This window comes from Hetaerina americana, unplaced genomic scaffold, assembly GCF_022747635.1.
Source record: "Hetaerina americana unplaced genomic scaffold, ioHetAmer1.1.p SCAF_6, whole genome shotgun sequence".
Taxonomy (NCBI): Eukaryota; Metazoa; Arthropoda; class Insecta; order Odonata; family Calopterygidae; genus Hetaerina; species Hetaerina americana.
In genome coordinates, this window is record NW_027287205.1 from 1,426,737 (window position 1) to 1,445,837 (window position 19,101).

The window sequence follows — 19,101 nt, forward strand, 5'->3', positions numbered from 1 at the left end:
ACCGAGCACCCCCCGCCACACGCCCTTGCGGCGGCTTGCGGGGTATTATGTAGATGTAGCTGATGATAGTCCAACTTAATGGCTCGATACTTCCCTATGTATCACGGCATCTTCAGCAAATAGACAAGGCTTACTGGAAACCTAAGACCCGATGTCATCTATGCATAAAAGGAATAATAACGAACAAATATCACTTCCTTGTGGGGCACCTGATATTACGCTTGCCGAGTCTGATAATACCCCGTTCATTACGACCTTTGTTCGCGGCCTGTTAAAAAGTTATTAATCCATTCAATAAAACTTTTTTCAATGCCATAAGTTCCCAAAATTTGGAGCAACTTTTAATGACGGAATTTGTTGAGTGTCTTTTTAAAGTTTAGAAGGATATCACCGACGGGAACGTTATTTTCTTCCGATGCCAAAGTATCATGAATGAAAATGCCGGTTGCTTCTCGCAAGATCTTCCCTTTTGGAACCTGTGCTGGTTTGTTGCAGATAAATTTGAAATGGAAATCCACTCGCTATTGTGAGCCGGAATATCTTCTCCCCCACGAGAGTAAACGTGTTGGGGATTATAATACGTAGTATGTGCAGTTTTGAAATTTTGGAATAAAGGAAGCGAGGAACAGGATATAAACTACAAAATAGAGGGTTCAGTATTGACTACGGCAAATCAAGTTAAATATTTGGGGGTTGTTCTAACACCACGCCTTTCATGGGGAGCACATATCAGGACAATATGCGGATCAGCTTTAAAGAAACTTGGCTTCATAAAACGGGTGGTGCGGAAATGTAATGAAAAAGTTAAAAAGAGGTGTTATTTTGCTCAAGTTAGACCTCATTTGGAATATGCCGCAAGTATTTGGGATCCGTGGGAGAAAATTTGGCAAAAAGAATTAAATAAAGTCCAGAGAAAATCCGCTAGATTCGTTAAAAATTGTTATGATAAGAACACAAGTGTGACAGGTCTCTTAGGGGATTTAGGCTGGGAACCACTTGAAGTGCGGAGAGAACAAGCGAGGCTTAGACTTTTAGAAAGGTTCAGAACAAACGAGTTTAACTATGACACTGAAGGAATTATAATGGCCCCACACTACTTAGGTAGACCAGACCACAAAGATAAACTAAGGGAGATGGATTCCAAGACAGATAGGTACAAATACTCATTCTTTCCCCGAACAATCAGTAATCATAATAGCAAGAAACCGAAGTCACTTTAGAAATATTAAAAACGTTGAATTTACAAGTCGGAAAAAATTAAACACTATAGAGATGTTAGGTATACTTTCAGGTGCATGTGTATGTTAGTTGGTAGTTTGAGTGTTTGCATGTGTGTGGGGTGTAAATGTTCATGCATGAATGTATGCCATGTTTTTTTATATATGATTTTGTCGTTATTGCATGCGGTTTTTTTTTCTTTTTCTTTTCTAAATTATGGGTGGTGTCCTAGCACCCCCCGCCACACGCCCTTGCGGCGGCTTGCGGGGTATTAAGTAGATGTAGATGAATACGACTTTCCGCCTTATTTTATGGTTGCCTGCATACATCACTGTAAATTGCGTACTGGCGCATGTCAGGAGACGGTTGTTTTCAAAGGAATGTCGGGAAAAAGAAAGGGAAGGGCGAGTGAAAGGGAGGAGGGGGAAGCTTGGAGGACAAATTTAATGGTAGGAAGAAAAATACGGCGCGAGATGATGGGTTGTACAAGTTGTGGTCGGTTGAATATTTATCTCGCCCGGGGTGGATCAGTAATAAGCCGCTCTGTTTGAATTATAGACTCCAATGCAGTACTTTTAAGGAGAGAATTGAAAAAACAGCGTTAAAAGTAAATATTTTAGCAAAGTTTTAAGGCATGAAATTAATTATGTAAAAGAAACATGACTTCTACGGATACACCGCCTTTTCCTGAAATTATTAGAGTGAAATAATTCTTGTCATATTTATCATCCTAAAACTGATGAAATATTCATGTAAATTAGGCATATCCAATTTCTTATCGCTTATGTATTTATCAATGCAGTAACTAATAGTTTTTCTTCTGAAAAGTGAAGTAAAGGACATTTTTCAATGGATACTGAGTAAGTAAATTAAAAACATCTTATGTCGAGATGAATTTTCATTTGTCAAAAAAAATCGACATTGTGGTAAGGGAAAGTGGTCTACCCATTAGACATTAATCTTGAACATTTACTGGGCGTTTAACCCATGGGTGTGATGAATTGTGGGATTATTTGCAACTCACACTACTGCGATATGTCTACCAACATTCGTAACAGAAGTTGAGTTTTGCAATATGGCTAAATTTCCAAGCAAGCGATATATTTTCAAATCTTTAATGTATCAATTAATCTTCAAATATTTATTCGATATTAAACTCTGACAAGCCATTAGGAAGCTTCGGGAAATGCTAGAATTGTCATTAATTCTTTTGAAATTCTAAGGACCCAGAATTTGGGTTCAAACGAAAAGTTACATTTGAAAATTCAACAAAATATTAACAAATAATTCGTCAATAAATTACTCTCTCGAGTGGAAAGTGTTGAATGATTGTCAAAGGATCTAGGATGAAAAACGTTCCAAGTACAGTAATCACATGTCCAGCTTACTACATCTACGCCATTCCTCGCTAGCCACCGTTAGTGCGTGGTGGGGCGTGTTGCGTCACTAGCCATTCATGCAAAATGGGAATCAAATAATCCACTCAAGGCACTCAAAGTTCCTCACAAGAGTGAAAGTACTTACATGCAAGAATATTCAATAACAGGACACGTACATTCAAATCATTTTGTAGAACTGTTAAAAATATGATTCTATTTATTAAAAAGTAACAAACAAGAAATCAACACATCTAGTTATCTCCTACGTAATTCTATATCTACGTAATACCCCATTAATTTTTTAAATAAATTTTTAGATTTAAAAGAGTGTAGTGCTGTGCGCATAATACTTATCGTCTTACTACGACATTCTTTTAGTTGCTCTTTGGATGCATTCTTATACACTATATCGTCACTTTTTAAACTCCCTTTGAACTTTGACTGTAGCTTTCTTTGCCTTCTTAATGCCGATCTGACTTCCCCGTTGTACCATCTAGTTTCCTTACTGTCACATTTGATTTTGAACTGGATGTACGTCTTCATTCCTTCGCGTAAAATATTTAAGAAATAATTCCAAGTGTTCTCTGTATTTGTTGTCAGTGTTTTTGGATTGCATTCTGGTAATTTTATTTTTAAATATTCTCGTAGTCCGTTAAAATTTGCCTTGTTGTAAAGGTATGTTTTACGCTTTTCTTTGTTTATTTTGACGAAATTAGTTTTTAACTCTAAAAGAATAGCCTTATGGTCAATGATTCCGTCTATTATTTCAATGTTGGTAATGATTTCGGCCATAGAAGTCGCAAAGATGTCTAGTTTGCTTTTGCCCCGTGTTGGTGATTTGACAATTTGTTCTAAGGAGAGTTTTGTGAATATATGAAGGAGTTCTTGGCATGAATCTCGGTTTTTGGCCGATTTTCCTACGCAGTACGTGTCCCAGTCAATTGACAGTAGATTTGTGTCACCAGCGATTATAATATTACTGTTGTTATGTCTGCTGCTGAGAGTGGATATTTGTTCGTCGAGCTTGTGTAGGACATCTGTGTTAGAATTTGGAGGTCTATAAAATGAACACACGAATAGGTTTCTGCCGTTGTAGTCCTTAATGTTGCACCAAACGCTTTCTATGTCATCTACGTCGCATTCATATCGTTGGCTACAAAGATGTGACTTTACTGCAATGAATACTCCCCCACCCAATCTATTTGGTCTGTCCCTTCTGTAAATTGTGAAACCGTTTGGAAAAACCTCATTGTATGCTACATCTCCCGTGAGACAACTTTCTGTTCCAGCTACTATGTCTGCGTTTGAACTGACAAAAATATATTCTATATCCGACATTTTGTTTCTAATGCTACGGCAGTTTTATGTTATAATTTTAATTTGGTCAATTACTTTTTGTTTTTCGGTTTTGGTAAGCTAACAAAACTGTTTTCAGACGATTCGTGGTTAACAGAGGCAAAAGAATTACATTCACTCGCACTGCTAGCTGTTATGTATTTAAAAGCACCGATTTTATTAAATTTACGTGGGTTGCATGTTGTTTTAACGCAAGTGTTTGTTTGTTCATTTTTGGGGGGATTTGAGAGATATACCCTGATCTGAATTGACAAAAAGCACTGGATTCTACTTTATATATCCCAATATATGACCTACGCTCTTGCCTACCACCTATGCTAAACCCTCGAAACGTGATCGTGTAACCTACGCGCCACCAACTGCGATGCCTCGGCAGTATAATGGACCCCGGAGCCATTAAGGGGTACCCGACACGACGAGAGGACAGGCCTCAGATGAACGAAGTCTGCTCCGATTCCCCGGCAAAATCCCAGCAATCTCTGATTTAAACCCTCAATTCGGCTTCAAACGAGCCTTCCGCGGTCTATATGCGGCACAATACTACGTATATTTAAATTGATTAGGACCTTCAAATCTGCCTCGACTCGTTTCACTTCCGAGTGCATCTCTTTAAAGGACCGCAGGATCTCTTCAGATCCACGTTCCGAGGCGTCGTTTGTCCCGACATGAGCCACAATGCGTAGCTTGGAGCAGCCCGTATTACTGAAGGCCGCCTTCAACGGTTCCCTCCCTCCCCGACCGCTGATGCCTTACCCTAGGCAGTGCCCTCGGAGTAGGGGTAGGGGCTGCAGGTACGGTGGTGCTGTCATCCGACAGCACCTGGTACCTGTTGGAGACGGGGATGGTATCTGCCTCCGCAGAGTCCAATCCTCGCCGCAGCGTTACCTTCCCCTTGCCTCGAGAGACAACCCTCTAATCGCCCGACCTACGGACGTGAGACACTCCGTCGTTGAGTGATGGGACACGGGGTAGGTCTCTTATCGCCCAGCCACGTGTAGCATTCGGACGAATGCGTGCGTCCCTTTGGGCGTGGCGGGTTTTCGTATTCCCACCCTGAGCACCATCTCTCCCGAGGGGAGCACTCCGGCCGGCGATCTCCGATCGAAGCTCCCGCACCATTCTCTCCAGCATGACGATACGGGCCCTTAAAGCCGCGCATTCGCCAGTGCCTTCGAGAATGGCAACAGGGGACCTAAATTTAGCCATCCTAATTTAACCACCAAGTTCCCAACAAAAGCTAACCTGTATACACTCTGCTAAAATTTCTAAAAGGGGTTAGCTAAATTTAGCTCAATCAATACGTTACGCTTTAGAATGGAATATGAAGCCTGAGCGGTAAAAAACGATGCTTGAGTAAGGTCTGGTTTTCAGAGGACCCAAAAAAAGACAGTAAGAAAAAGGAAAGCACTCACCGGTCACCAATCAAAGTCGAAGGACAAAATCCACCACAATCCACGAAAATAAATTACTACTACCACATACTACGGTTAACAAACCACACACAAAACGAAAACTATATAAACGAAGCAACGTATACGTTGACACTACACTACACTTCACTCAAACCAAAAGCACCGAGAATCAAGCTGGCAGGCAGGTAGCCTCAGGTGGGTCAAACCGGTTATCAGGAGCACTCAGTAGGCAGGTCCGCTAAGGTTAAGGGCCAGAGAGAGAATGAAGTTGATACACTAATAATACGTTCAGGCTAGTTTGTAAGAAATAGGTCCAATAGTTCTTTCCACGGGTGGGCATGCGTACTGCTTGATGGAGAGAGTTTCTTTGAACCAATTTTATTAAGCAATTGCAAGATTCGCGAACACGGGTCCCATATTTAACGATATTGCTGTCCCAATCGATACCAGGGAGGTTAAAGTCGCCACCAATTATGTTGATGCAATGCAATTGCTGTAATTCCTGTTATTAACTCTAATAGTTCGCAGAAAGCCAGAAATTTTATTACTATCCGTTCTACAATTAGCCTCCCTGATTTTTCTTTCGAGATCTACATCTACATCTAGATCAATACCCTGCGATTTACCAAAAAGGTGTGTGGCAGGGGGTGCAGCACCAGTAGGAAAGGTTAAGGGATGAGGGGGGTTAGGGTTTTCCAAATGGATGGGGGAAGTTGGGGGAACCTGTAAAAATAATATGTAAATATACTAGTATAACCATGCGCAGTCGCTACCTTGAAGGTTAATACTTATTATGTCAAGCCGACTAGTGGGGGATTTCGATTACAAACATTCTGGTCTCTTATTGTTCTTGGAAAAATGACATTTTAAACCTGTCAGTCTTGCAGTCTATCTCTCTAATCTTATATTCGTGATCTACCATTGTAAATGTGGGGTCAGTCTTTAGCATCCATAGATAAGTAACCTGCCTCAAATGTACGCAGTAAATAACAAAGCTTCTTGACAATTCCATTACAATTCCAAAGTATTATTTTTATGAATTCCAACGTTTTATTAGCTATTCCGCAAATTTCACGATTGTGTATTCTCCAGAACATATTGGACCGATAACTGACTCCACGCGTGTAATATTAGTTTCCTGTTCAGGTGTTTTCTTCAGAAGTACTTTTCCTACAAAAAGGTATTGAAACACATTCATTCAAACTTAATTCCAGCTCTACTTTATTGCGTCACTTTTGGAGTTTACATTTAGGTCGTTAGCCTTGGGTAGTCTATTTTTATGGCTGGATATTTCCCTATATGTCACTGTGTCGTCGGCAAAGGACGAAGTTTAATCGAAATCTGACACCCGATGTCATAAATGTACAAAAGGAACAATAGCGGACCGATAAAATCTGCTTGTGGGATCCCCTTGTGACGCCTGCTTTGCGGGATAATGCTACATTTATAACAATCCTTTGCTTTCGGCCTGTTGAAATTGATTCATTCATTCCATTAAAAAATTATCAATCCTTTATTATTCCCAAATTTTAGTGCCACGTCAACTGCAAGGAGGTTGTCGAATGTAGTTTTACAAATTACATTGACTTCGGCAACAATTGAATAAAATTAAAATAAAGCTATGTTTGTGTTCTCCTCCTCCAAAGTTTTCTAAATTGAAAACAAAATAAATAACTAAACTGAACGCATGCCAACTGTTAGAAAAGGTTCATAATATAAATACAACAAAGGACAGTATGAACTTGCTATTTTTCTTGCTAACTTCAACCTGAATTTTGCCCTTAAAAACATTCCTTCCTTTGAAAAGGGTGAGAATTGAAGAGAGCGAGAGGTGGAATTCTTTAGCATTGTAACAGGTGGATGTTAATAACTGTTTATGAATGTATAAATGTTATGATTTTTAAAATGAACTCTTGCTTGCTGAGAAGCTATTATTTTTCTAGATTTAAGGATTGAGAAAGGTGAAATGGACCGAAGAAAAACAAATAAGGAAGTGTTAGTTATGGTATCTGGGAGGATAGGAGATTGCTGGGAAAAATTGTTAGGAGGTATGAAAAATGGATGGAAGGCGTAGTGTTCGGCAGTGTAGGTTGAAGACTGTTATTGAGGGGAGAATTTTAGGCAACGGAGGAAAGGGCAGGGACAAGATATGGGTGTTGGACGGGATGAAGGGGGAAGGTACAGGAAGGCACAGGGATGAAGAGGGACTTGTTGTAAAGGAGGTCGAGGGATTGTGTTTTGCTTGGAGTCAATAAATATTTCTTTGGTAGTTGTGTCCATACAAACCTCCCTTAAACGGGAGATTACCTTATTATAGATTCAACACTTTCCTGTAAGTAGGAAATATAAAAAAAACAGTACCGGAGAGTGCAGGGTAAAGATAAAATACCGCATAGACTCACTCAATTTCTCATGTAGTAATTATTTTTACCGATTGGCACATTTTCCCTCACAGCTGAGAGAGGGGCGCGACACACAAATTCCTATTTCACTCTCACCGCGGACGTGGCAAAGGCGGCGTTCCTCGTAACGGTGATGGCAATTGAAAGACTGCGCGGGTACGAATGGGGCACGGTGTTGTGGAAATCGGGTGTGGGTCAGGCGCTCTCGCCCCTTTCTATGCCCAATCGAATCCCCGTGAGACCGGACAATGGGGCTTTCCATCGCCCAGCTTTGGTTTCCGCCCCGACCACTGAGACCGCAGTGCAACCTGGATGGCGACGATGCCAAGGTTGACCCCCACGGCGACCGGAGAGTATTGCTTTCGGCAATCCGTGGGATTGCAGTGACCGACTATGCCGCCGATTGGATCGCACTCCGGGGAACCGTCCAGTTAAGCAGTATTTAATTTCTGGGATCGAGCCTTGCTCGCGGACGGCATAAAAGTGATACCGCAATTGTCGCGTGCGGACTAAGTGGGTCAGGAAACCACAAGGAGGCGGTGCAGGGGTCTAAAGACGCGGTACACCCCCAAGGACGGAAATTTTGTAAGCGGGCATGAGAGAGGAGTCGGCGGGTTATCGGTGCTTGGGGTCGTGGACATCCAGAACTGAGGAAATGAGGTACAAATAACGTCGGCGGATAAATGTGGCGTAAGTGGGATACATGAGATACTTAATACGTACTATGGCACATATGTTTAAGCTGAAAGCTGTATATATATATATAAATATATATATATATATATATATATATATATATATATATATATATATATATTTATTTATATATATATATATATATATATATATATATATATATATATAACACTTTTTGAAAGACTCACGGACGTGAATAATAATGTATAACACTTAGCACTAGTGGACACAGACAAAAACACAGAAACACACAAAAAAAGAGACTCACTATTTTTCGAATTTTCGGTGGTCGTTGCCACCTTTATCAAGGAGGAGAGGGACATAACTGAAGGGAATACGAGGGCTGGAGCGATGGATGGAAGGGGAAGGTGGGGAGGGAATTCCGAAGGGACGGGTTTGGAGGGGCAGCGTTAGAAGGGTGGGGAAAATGTAGAAGGTGATGGGGGTGGAAGGGGGATGAAAATATAATTAGAACAGGATAATTAGTGCCTAATATTGATTCCTTGCCAGTTCCAGGACTCCAAAAACTCTGGCTTTTGGAGTCCTGGAACTGGCCAGGAATCAATATATGTTAATTAATATGTTCTAATTATATTTTCATCCCCCTTCCACCCCCATCACCTTCTACATTTTCCCCACCCTTCTAACGCTGCCCCTCCAAACCCGTCCCTTCGGAATTCCCTCCCCACCTTCCCCTTCCATCCATCGCTCCAGCCCTCGTATTCCCTTCAGTTCTGTCCCTCTCCTCCTTGATAAAGGTGGCAACGACCACCGAAAATTCGAAAAATAGTGAGTCTCTTTTTTTGTGTGTTTCTGTGTTTTTGTCTGTGTCCACTAGTGCTAAGTGTTATACATTATATATATATATATATATATATATATATATATATATATATATATATATATATATATATATTATAAGGTAATCTACCGGTCAAGGTAGATTTTTGGATGCCCATTATTACTAATTAAATAATTTGTAACCCCTAGAAAAACTCAACATCCTACTCCACATCAGGTCCCTCTTCATCTCTGAGTACTTTCTTCCTCCCTTAATCCCGTCCAACATCCCTATCCTGTTCCTTCCCTTTCCTCGTTTGCCTAACATTCTCCCCTCAATCACAGTTTTAACATCCCGCTGCCGGTCAACACCCCCTTCAGCCACTTTTCCTGCCTCCGTAGGATTTCTCCTAAAAAACCATTCTCTTCGCCCACCATACCGAGTACTTCCTACTTTCTTATTTTCTCGGTTCATTTCACCTTCTCCATTATTTTCTACACCCACATTTCAAAAGCCTCCAATCTACGACTATCCTCCTGCTTCAGAGACCACGTTTCCGCGCCGTACATAGCTACGCTCCATATCAAAGTTTTTCCGAGTCTTTGTTTAACATCCTTACTAAACGTCCCTGTCATCAACTCCCACCTTCTTGTGAAAGCTTCTTTGCCTAGCACAATTTTTCCCCATACGTCCCTACTACTTTGACCGTGTTGGTCCAAAACACTACCGAGATACGTAAACTGTTCTACCTGCTCAGTCTTTGCCCTCCTATTTTAATGTTAAGCTTAGCCTTTTTCTTTCTAGAAAATCCCATAACCTTTGTTTTATTAATATTGATTATCATCCCATACCTGTCGCACTGAATTTCTAATGCACTAAGCAATGCTTGCAGCCCCTTGGCTGCCTGACAAACTAACGCTTGGTCATCAGCGAACCTAACTGATTTTACGAATTCCCCGCCCACTTTCATTCCTACCTCGAGTGCCATGCCTCTTTGATCATTTCCTCTGCATACAGGTTGAACAGCAACGGTGATAATGGGCAACCCTGCCTTACACCCCTTCTTAACAATGCCTATCCGGGATCCCCGTTTCCCACCCGCACCTGAGCAGTCTGAGACATGTACAGGTTGCGGATTGGCCTCCTTTCCCTCCAATCTATTCCTATTTTCTGCAATATACTCATTACTTTTTCCTTATTCACTCTGTTAAACGCTTTTTCGAAATCTACGAACCAGGCAATACCTCCGGGTTGTGTTCTATATTCCTGTCGATTTAAATGTCATTACTGCAATTACATCATGCGTACCTCTCCATTTCCTAAACCCAAACTGATCATCCCCCAAGTAATCATTAGCCCTACTCTTTTTCCTTTGTTTATGATCCTGAGGACATCTTTATCTGCTTGCGATATCAAACTTATTGTCCTGTAGTCCTCACATGATGTAGCTTTTACCTTTTTCGGAAGAGGAAATAACACTGATCTTACAAAGTCTTTTGGTCAGATCCATTCCTCATAGATACTACGCATCAGCTCATATAGCCTCTTCCTCCCACATTTTCCAAAAACTTTCAGAAGTTCCGCTGGAACGATAGCCACCCCCATGGCCTTATTTAGTTTCATTTCCCTTATTGGCCTTTCTATCTCATCGTCGAGTATGCCTTGACCTAAGCTATCTTTCTCTACGTCATGTTCCTTTTCGATTCCTAACTTTGTTGGTGTTAGTCCTTCACTATAGGGTTCTTCTATATATTCCTTCCATATCTCTTGGATCCCTCCTGCGTCAACTATTATCTTACCCGCCTTATCTCTTAACTGTTGCCGATAAATATTTCACTTTGCTGTACACCGCACCAATTTCACCCTTCCTCTGCAAACTTTCCATATCCCCTTAGTGCGTCTTCCACAATATTTCACTTGCCCTATTGGCTGTCCTACTCAATTTATGGTTTAATTTTTTGTACTTTATTTTGCCAAACTCTGTATTTACATTATTCTATTTTCTCCGCTCATCCATCTTTGTCATTATTTCATCCGTGATCTATGGTTTCCTAGTCCATTCAGCGTTAACAGTTCCAGTAGTGTCTTTTGCGGTTATCGATAACCCTTTCTTCATCCTTTCCCATTTTTCTTCGATAGTACTAAGCCCTTTACCATCCTCCATTATTTCCTCTACCGCCTGTGTGTATTCCTTCCTTTTCAACCCAATTAATGCTTCTACATTCCATTTTCTAACTCGCCGCCCCTGCCTTATCTTTTTGAAACGGGCGCTACATTTCACAACAAATAAATTGTATTCAGAGTCCGCATCCGCTCCCGGGAAGCTGTGTGAATTTATTACACTGTTCCTAAACCTGTGTCTAACCAGGATGTAATCTAGCTGATACCTTTTTGAGTCACCTGGCATTTTCCATGTGTACCTGCGTCTTTTGTGGTGTCTAAACCAAGTGTTGGTGATGACTAACCCCTGTCTCTCTGCTCCCTGCTAAACTCAACTGCTTTCTCCCCGCGGTCATTCCTCGTGCCTAAACCGTAGTCCCCGACCTCGTCATTATCTCTTCCTTTGCCTACCGTCGCATTCCAATCCCCCATCACTCTCAAATGTTTCCCTGCGGGAACACACCGGATTATGTCCTCTCACTGATGGTATATCCTATCGACCTCCTCTCCCTTATGGTTGGCTATAATTGTCAATTCAGTAATCCCCGCAATCCTTCCATTTCACCTCGCATAGACCTAAAATATCTATTTTTCCCCTTTCCATCTCTCGCTTAACATTCTCCAATTTCCCTGTCCTCATCATTGTCCTAACATTCCACGTTCCTATTGTAACTAATTTGGTCTTCTTCTCCTGCGTCTTCTGTCCTGCTGCTGCTGGTTTTCCGTTGCAAGGGTGTCGTGGGATGACGACCGCGGAAGCCTTGCCCCCCACGCTGCCGGGCACGACTAATGGCCGATTTGACCGTGCCTCGTAGTTGCCATGACGCAAAATCTCTCTTTTTTCCATCATTTATATCTTGGGAATGGTAATTGAGTTGGTTTCCCGTTGCCTTCCTCAATTGTGTTTTTAACGTGACACCATCACTAATTGGCCGCCCCACTGGGGTCAGACGCCATTGCAGCCGCCTCACTGAGGAACAGACGCTGCGTGGACTACCTTTCGTCTGGTTTCACACCTTCGACCTATCTGGCATGGGTGACGACCCTAAAAGGAGCAATTATTATTTTTCCCGGCAGCACATTTTTTGGGTTATCGGAAAGCAATAGCCCTTCCACCACGTCATGGTTGTAGTTCGGGGAGGGTATGTATGTATGTATATATATATATATATATATATATATATATATATATATATATATATTTATTTATTTATTTATTTATATATTTATTTATTTATTTATTTATATATACGTATGAAGCTAAAGTTCGTCGGTGTGATGAAAAATAAATTGTCGCGTTGCGTATTTTTTTTCAATGAGAACGAATTTGAACATTTTTCTTAAAGGCTACTGTCAATTGTTACTGGTTAGTGGCTACTGTTCGTTATATGCTTCTTAGAATTAGTTAATGATGTTCACCGAAATAGGACGATAGTGTAGCAATGCGATCATTTAAATTGAAAACAAGTATCAGGATTACCAACAAATCTCTGCTGACTATGTCTGCGAAATGAGAAAAAAATTCGACCAATTTTTTAAGTCCCAGAGGTAAACAAGTTGATTTCTGCGGTGTTTCATTTGGAAAATATAGGTTCCTTCTCTACGGTGGCAATTTTAATATTTTGTGTGGTAGTAAATCACACATTTTAGCTTATTCAGCTAAATAAGATATTTTTAATTGGTGAAAAATGTGTAGCATGACCTCTATGCCCTGATGGTTATTTTGAAATTAAATAATACATCTGATACGAGAGCTCATATAAAGTACTCGGATAGCTTTTTCTACACTTTCACGAAATTATCGTCATCACGTAATGATTCATAGTAATTTCTTCATCTACAACAAGACAGACATTTTTGCTATTTTTTCTACTACAGTTACTCGGTGACTAGAGCAGCAAGAAATTCTATTCATAATTCCGACAATATTGTAACTTCCTCAGACTCTGAGTAAAAATTCACCAAACATTACCAGCGATTTCGGTATTCGGGCTCTGGGGTCATGTTGTGTACTTTACGTTCCGAATCTCAATATTCATTTCGGGATTAGTTTATTAATTTAACGGAAAATAATCTGGCAAATGATGAACAACCTTACAAATTTGAATTTGTTTATATAAAAATTGACTCTTCGCTATACATTTCGTCGGCGTGTTAATTTTCATCGTACTGAGACACCGCTACCTTATTAATAAACTTTCTGTTCTTTAAGATGAGGATACAATATTGGAAGAGAGTTTCTAACTAAAAAGACCTACTTAAAAAAGGCATGGTGCAGGTATCAGCCTTGCAATCGTTTCCTCCTCTTAGTTACATCATGTCATGCTGTGAGAAATAACTCCTCTAAATAAGGAACGAGTCATCTATCCAATAAACCTGATCCATTAGGCCTACCATCTAATGACTCACTGATTCATAACGCACTTTCACATCCCTTGCGTCATAATCTTAGCGGTTTGGAAGAATCCCGGAAGAATAGGTAATGGTTTTTTTTGCATGACTCTTCAAAAGGCTATATCCCTGCAATGAAGAAGACTTTCGAACGACTGAACTTTGAGGCAAAATATTTTTTAGTGAATATATATGTTTAAACTATAGACTAACAGGGTCCACTATAAAAGTAATGCGCATTCATTGGGAGATATAGATTTATTGATTTATGTCATCGTTGAAGTGATTTAAATTTTTCAAAATACTCTCCCCCTGCGACGACACGATTGCGGAGGCGGGTCTGCTACGCCTAGAAGGCACACTGAAACTCCTCGACGGGAATATCTCTCTGGCACGTTGTATGCATGTTTTCCTCAGGGTCTCGCAACAGTTTCCCTTTAGCTCTTTCTCGAGTCAGGGTAACAAAAAAATGTCGCACGGAGCCAAGTCGGGACTGGACAGTGGCTGGGGGACCACTGGGTTGGTGCTTCGGGCCATGAGGTTGGAAACGGTGAAGGGCGTGTTGCCGGGGGCATTGCTTTGGTGGAGCTGGACCTCCATCGAAGCTCCATCGCGCCGTGTTACATGCATAGTCGAAAAACGCACTTCACTCGGTCTTACCACTCGGACTGCTTGGAGCAGACTAACAACCGCCTGCGTTAAACGGGCAAGACTCCCCCATCACATTTGCCAACCGGTTTTACTGCGCTGCCATGGATAGTGGCTTCACAATGAAATCATGCGCATTGCTTTCATAATAGTCCAGTAAAGCAGCCACTGGGTAATAAACTTCATTGTGGATATGAAAATATTGTTTGTATGTGATGTGGACGGCATTTTGTATGTGATGTGGAAGTTTGTTTGTATGTGATGTGGAAGTGCCATTGTATGTAAAAATATTTTGTCTCTTATCAGGTGTCCGTATGTAATTTTCGTTGTAAGAGCTGTGGCCAAACTTGACCGTTGCCACCAGGAAAATCGCCTAATTGCAACGCAATTGTGTAAATAATAATACTTTCATAAGCCTACCAAATATGCCTTTTAGGTCGTCTTTTATTGTATTTTTGGCATGGTTTGAGTTAATTTATGATCACTGTTGAGGATGACCTCCGCTCGCTACCCTTCGCTGTACCTGAGGTACGGTCGTGTTCTTTTGTTATTCCTATCGGACAGGTTGCATATTTGCCAGAAGCAGAGTACCATCACAGTAACTTACATGTCTCCTCATATTCAGATGTGCCATTTCAGGAGGAATTGTCTCAAATACGACAGGACTTGTTGCTAAGCTTCTGTTCACATTGTTAGCCTTTAATAAAGGCACATAGCTTTCGAATTGTGTCTTTATCTGGAGTATTGTTAGATTTTGAAATTGTTGGAGCCGTTAACGCGCGCAATTGTTTTCAATGCGGTTGAACATGGAGAGCACTCACCTTGTCACGCACTGACGGCCTCTCGACGAATCCGGGAGGCTTTACTGATCGGCATGTGGCCACCAATGCGGCGGCTACTAGAACCAACTGAAAAGAAAAGAGATGGAATGAGGCATTTGTTTAGCGCTGATTCAAAATTTGTATCATTTCTTGCCCAATTCCACGCGATATTTATTTTATCACCGATTTCATATTGAAATCAATTTCATTTTAAATTGTATATTGCACATAATATTCATTCTCATCTATTATTGCTGTCATTGTCACATATTTAAAATTTTCATGTAAATTGTGACCAGTTAATAATTCTCACCTTGATGAACTGTTTAAATATGTGTTTATTTAGGTTTTTCACCATTCAATGGTATGCATATCTTGCTCAATTTTATTTCCTCTTGAGATAGAATTTGGTATATAATCATTTACATGTTCAATTTTTAATTGATTTGCTAATCCATTATCGATTTTTAAATTTACTTAGCATATAAACTGAGGTAATATTGCATTTTTTTGTACTAGTCATGAATTTTATTGTTAAAACATGGAAAGAACATCATACATAATAGAACTTTTACTGAACTCTCATATGTTTTATTAACTATAGATGTTGAAAATTAACTCATGCAGGACAAAGTAAACATTATTATTTCTTCTTTTTGGCTCAACAATTCAACTAACGAGTAAACCACTCAACGATTGTGTGAGAATGCTTGGTTGAACACATACAATCAGGAGTATTTGAAAACAATATTTGTGTTACAAATAACACTTCTCACCGATTGCCAGGCAGAGAACGAAAAGAGGTAATATTTTGCCATTCATGACGTACTTTTAGAGCCAAACATTGTTATAATAACTATCGAAGATTTTATGAGGTAAATCTAATGCTAAGTAAATTCTCTAATTAATGAGTTAGAAAGGGGATTTTAAGATTTTGAAAACTTATTATTAATATCGATTACGGAATTTATTTACATAAGAGTATTTCAATAACTTATTAGCTGCCAAATTTTATCGTTGAATATTTTCACGAGATTTCTTAGTTATATTATTACTAAAATGTTAGTTAGCATTAATGATATAGGAAAAACGTGAGGAACATGCTTTTACTTATACGAGAACGCGTAGCGTACGAAAAACATCTCGTGAAATGCCCTATATATATTTTTAAAAGTCGTAATGAAATGTATATTTAAATTTCCACTTTTGATGTGCAAAATTTTACTGCCACGACCATTGGATTGCTCAAAGTTTTGCAAAGATATATGCGATCACAGTTTTATTCGAACCCACACACTCACCTAATCTAATGCGTACGCACTCTCCTATTCGTAAAACCCATAAAATTTAAATTTTTAGGGGAATTTCATTTAAATCAGGATAAACTTAACGTTTAATAGCCCAATCAGAAATTTATGGCTCACTCACGTAGTGATTTGTACACTTAATAAATAACTAAGTTTCAGTCGTAAAATGGTAGATATCCTACATGATGAAATAAGACACTACTTTTTCACAAAGAATTATTTTTATTACGACCCAGGTTTCGTTACAGCGTATCAACTTAAGATAACATAGCATCTTTAGGGGAAAATTCTGAAGATGTTACGTTGTAACGAAACCTAGGTAGTAATAAAAAAAATTCCATTTGGAAAAGTTGTGCCCTCTTTCACCAATGGTACACTTTTTATTAATGCATATACATTTTCAGCTACAGTAATGATTTACATTTTTATCCAAACCAAGTCAAATCCTTGATTTAACTTTTGAAACCGCGACGTATCTGATTAATAGCACTATTTTACCTTGAAATGCTCATTTTGCGATTATTGCGGTATCAGGGGGAATGAGATTTGACCAAAGCTAAGGGAATGAGATGGAGGCAGTTGTTGCTTGGACCACTCCGCCCGAGGATGGTCCAGTTTTTCACAAGGTCGTCGCGCGTCAACAGTTATCCAGCCGACCGGCTGGCTGGTTCTACCTTACCTTGAGGTTGGCCATGTCTCGCCGCCAACTATGGGCGCCTGCCTTGACTGCGTGAAGAGCGCTGCCGACGGGCGAGTGTAGGGAGCTGTGGAGGGCAACTCCTTAGGTAGTCCCGTATCCGAGGAGCGGTCCACACGAGCGAATCAACTCCCTTTCACCCAGTGTTCTACACCGTCGGCAGATCCACCACCATTGACCGACCGATTCACATTTCCGCGTCCGCCGCTAATCCTTTCCCTTTTCTTCCAGCCACAACTTTTCCCCTCACCGTCAAATCCCTCTCACCTTTCCCCCCTGCGTTTCACTTTGTAGGAACTCCCTGCTCTCCCTTTGATACTTTTTTTGGATGAAACAAACTCAAATTCGTGACGCAACCGGTTTTGTTTCACGGAGAGATTTCAACGCCTGTGATAAACTACCCACGGAGACTAAAACGTCCGGCAGTACTCCCTCACTTAATCGAGAATCCGCCGATTTTGGTGTGCCAGAAAGCTTATATAGCATCATATCCCTACCCTCGCCCCCTTTCACGCCCGCACCCCCTCCCATTCGCCTCCCTCCCCTTTTCCATGGACGCACTGACTCCTCCCTCGCTCTTCCCCCGTGACTCCCAACGCCCACCGCCAATCGAAGTCACCTCCCACCCCGGAGAGCATATTCTCGCTTCTTTACCACCAATGGGGATCAGTTACGCGGTCCAGGTGGGTTTAGAAGGATTTGGCTATGCGAAGCAAAATGTGCTCTTGGAATGGCGAGGCACCTGCTTTTACCCTGCCACACGTTGCGAATCAGTCTTTCACATTTCACCCCTCTTTGATTTTCACTTTAATTTAGGGGAAAGTCTGCGTCCGAACGAGTACTTATAAACCACATATTTTAATTACCAAGAAAATTTAGCTAATTATTATTTTTAAGTCTGAAAAATATTCCTGTTAAAGGTTTAACACGTGCAATTATATTTTTTTGCAGGTGACCAACTTTGCGAGTCAGATATCCTTGCAGCCACCTGTGGAGTGTTTTGTAAATGGAGATACAAAATTTTTATTACGTACATTTACATCCACACAATACCCCACAAGCCGCCGCAAGGGCGTGTGGCGGGGGGCGTTAGGTCACCACCTGATAACTAGAAAAAAACCACACAAAAAACTAAATCATGTTACCTCTAAGCAATTATTATTTTTTCCGTGCACTCCACAAACCTTAATCAAACACGAAAGGAAGTACTTAATGCAACAATAGTTGATAACAGGATACGTACTTTCAAATCATGCAATAGAAATGATAAAAAGGTAGGTTTATTAATTTAAAAGAATAATATGCCGGAAAAACGTGCAACATATCGACAAATATCGTATATACACTACTGAATATAATTACCTCATTAGAGATTGCTGCCATGTCTATAATGATCTCCAATGGTTCGAGGAAAAAACAAAATTTTAAATCCCTACTAATAATCTCCCTAATTTTGCGTACGTGATTTGATCTACCATAGTAAGTGGGGGCCAGTACCTTATCGTCTTCAGATAAGTAACCTGCCTCAAACTTATGGAGTAAATTTAACCTGTATTTAAGCCTAATTTCAACCAGTGGCCCCATTCTAATTATTCAAAAAGTGTTGTGGCACTACTAGCTTATTTGTGACGTCTTTTCACTAGCCCAGCCGCTCTATGTTGCCATAGTAACCTGCCTCTACTTACTTAATACTTACTGAAGGGCCTAATCCATGCTTTCGTTTTGTTCAATGTACAGTTTTCTCTATTTATCTCATATTACGGGCAGAATGCATTTTATTGCTCGAAAGGAGGTCTAATATAGTTTTCATCAACTAATATGTACCGAAATACC

At 40.4% G+C, this 19,101-nt stretch overlaps 1 protein-coding gene across 1 annotated transcript in view; it reads right to left on the reverse strand.

The window, feature by feature from the left end:
* LOC139695214 (uncharacterized) overlaps positions 1-17,265 on the reverse strand; it is a 31,582-nt gene extending 14,317 nt beyond the window's left edge. The window contains exons 1-2 of the mRNA XM_071593899.1: positions 17,251-17,265; positions 15,265-15,351 (exon numbers count right to left, since the gene is read on the reverse strand). Of these exons, the coding sequence (XP_071450000.1) occupies positions 15,265-15,351; positions 17,251-17,265 (102 nt within the window). The remainder of the gene's footprint in view (positions 1-15,264; positions 15,352-17,250) is intronic.
* Between the last annotated feature and the right edge of the window lie 1,836 nt (positions 17,266-19,101).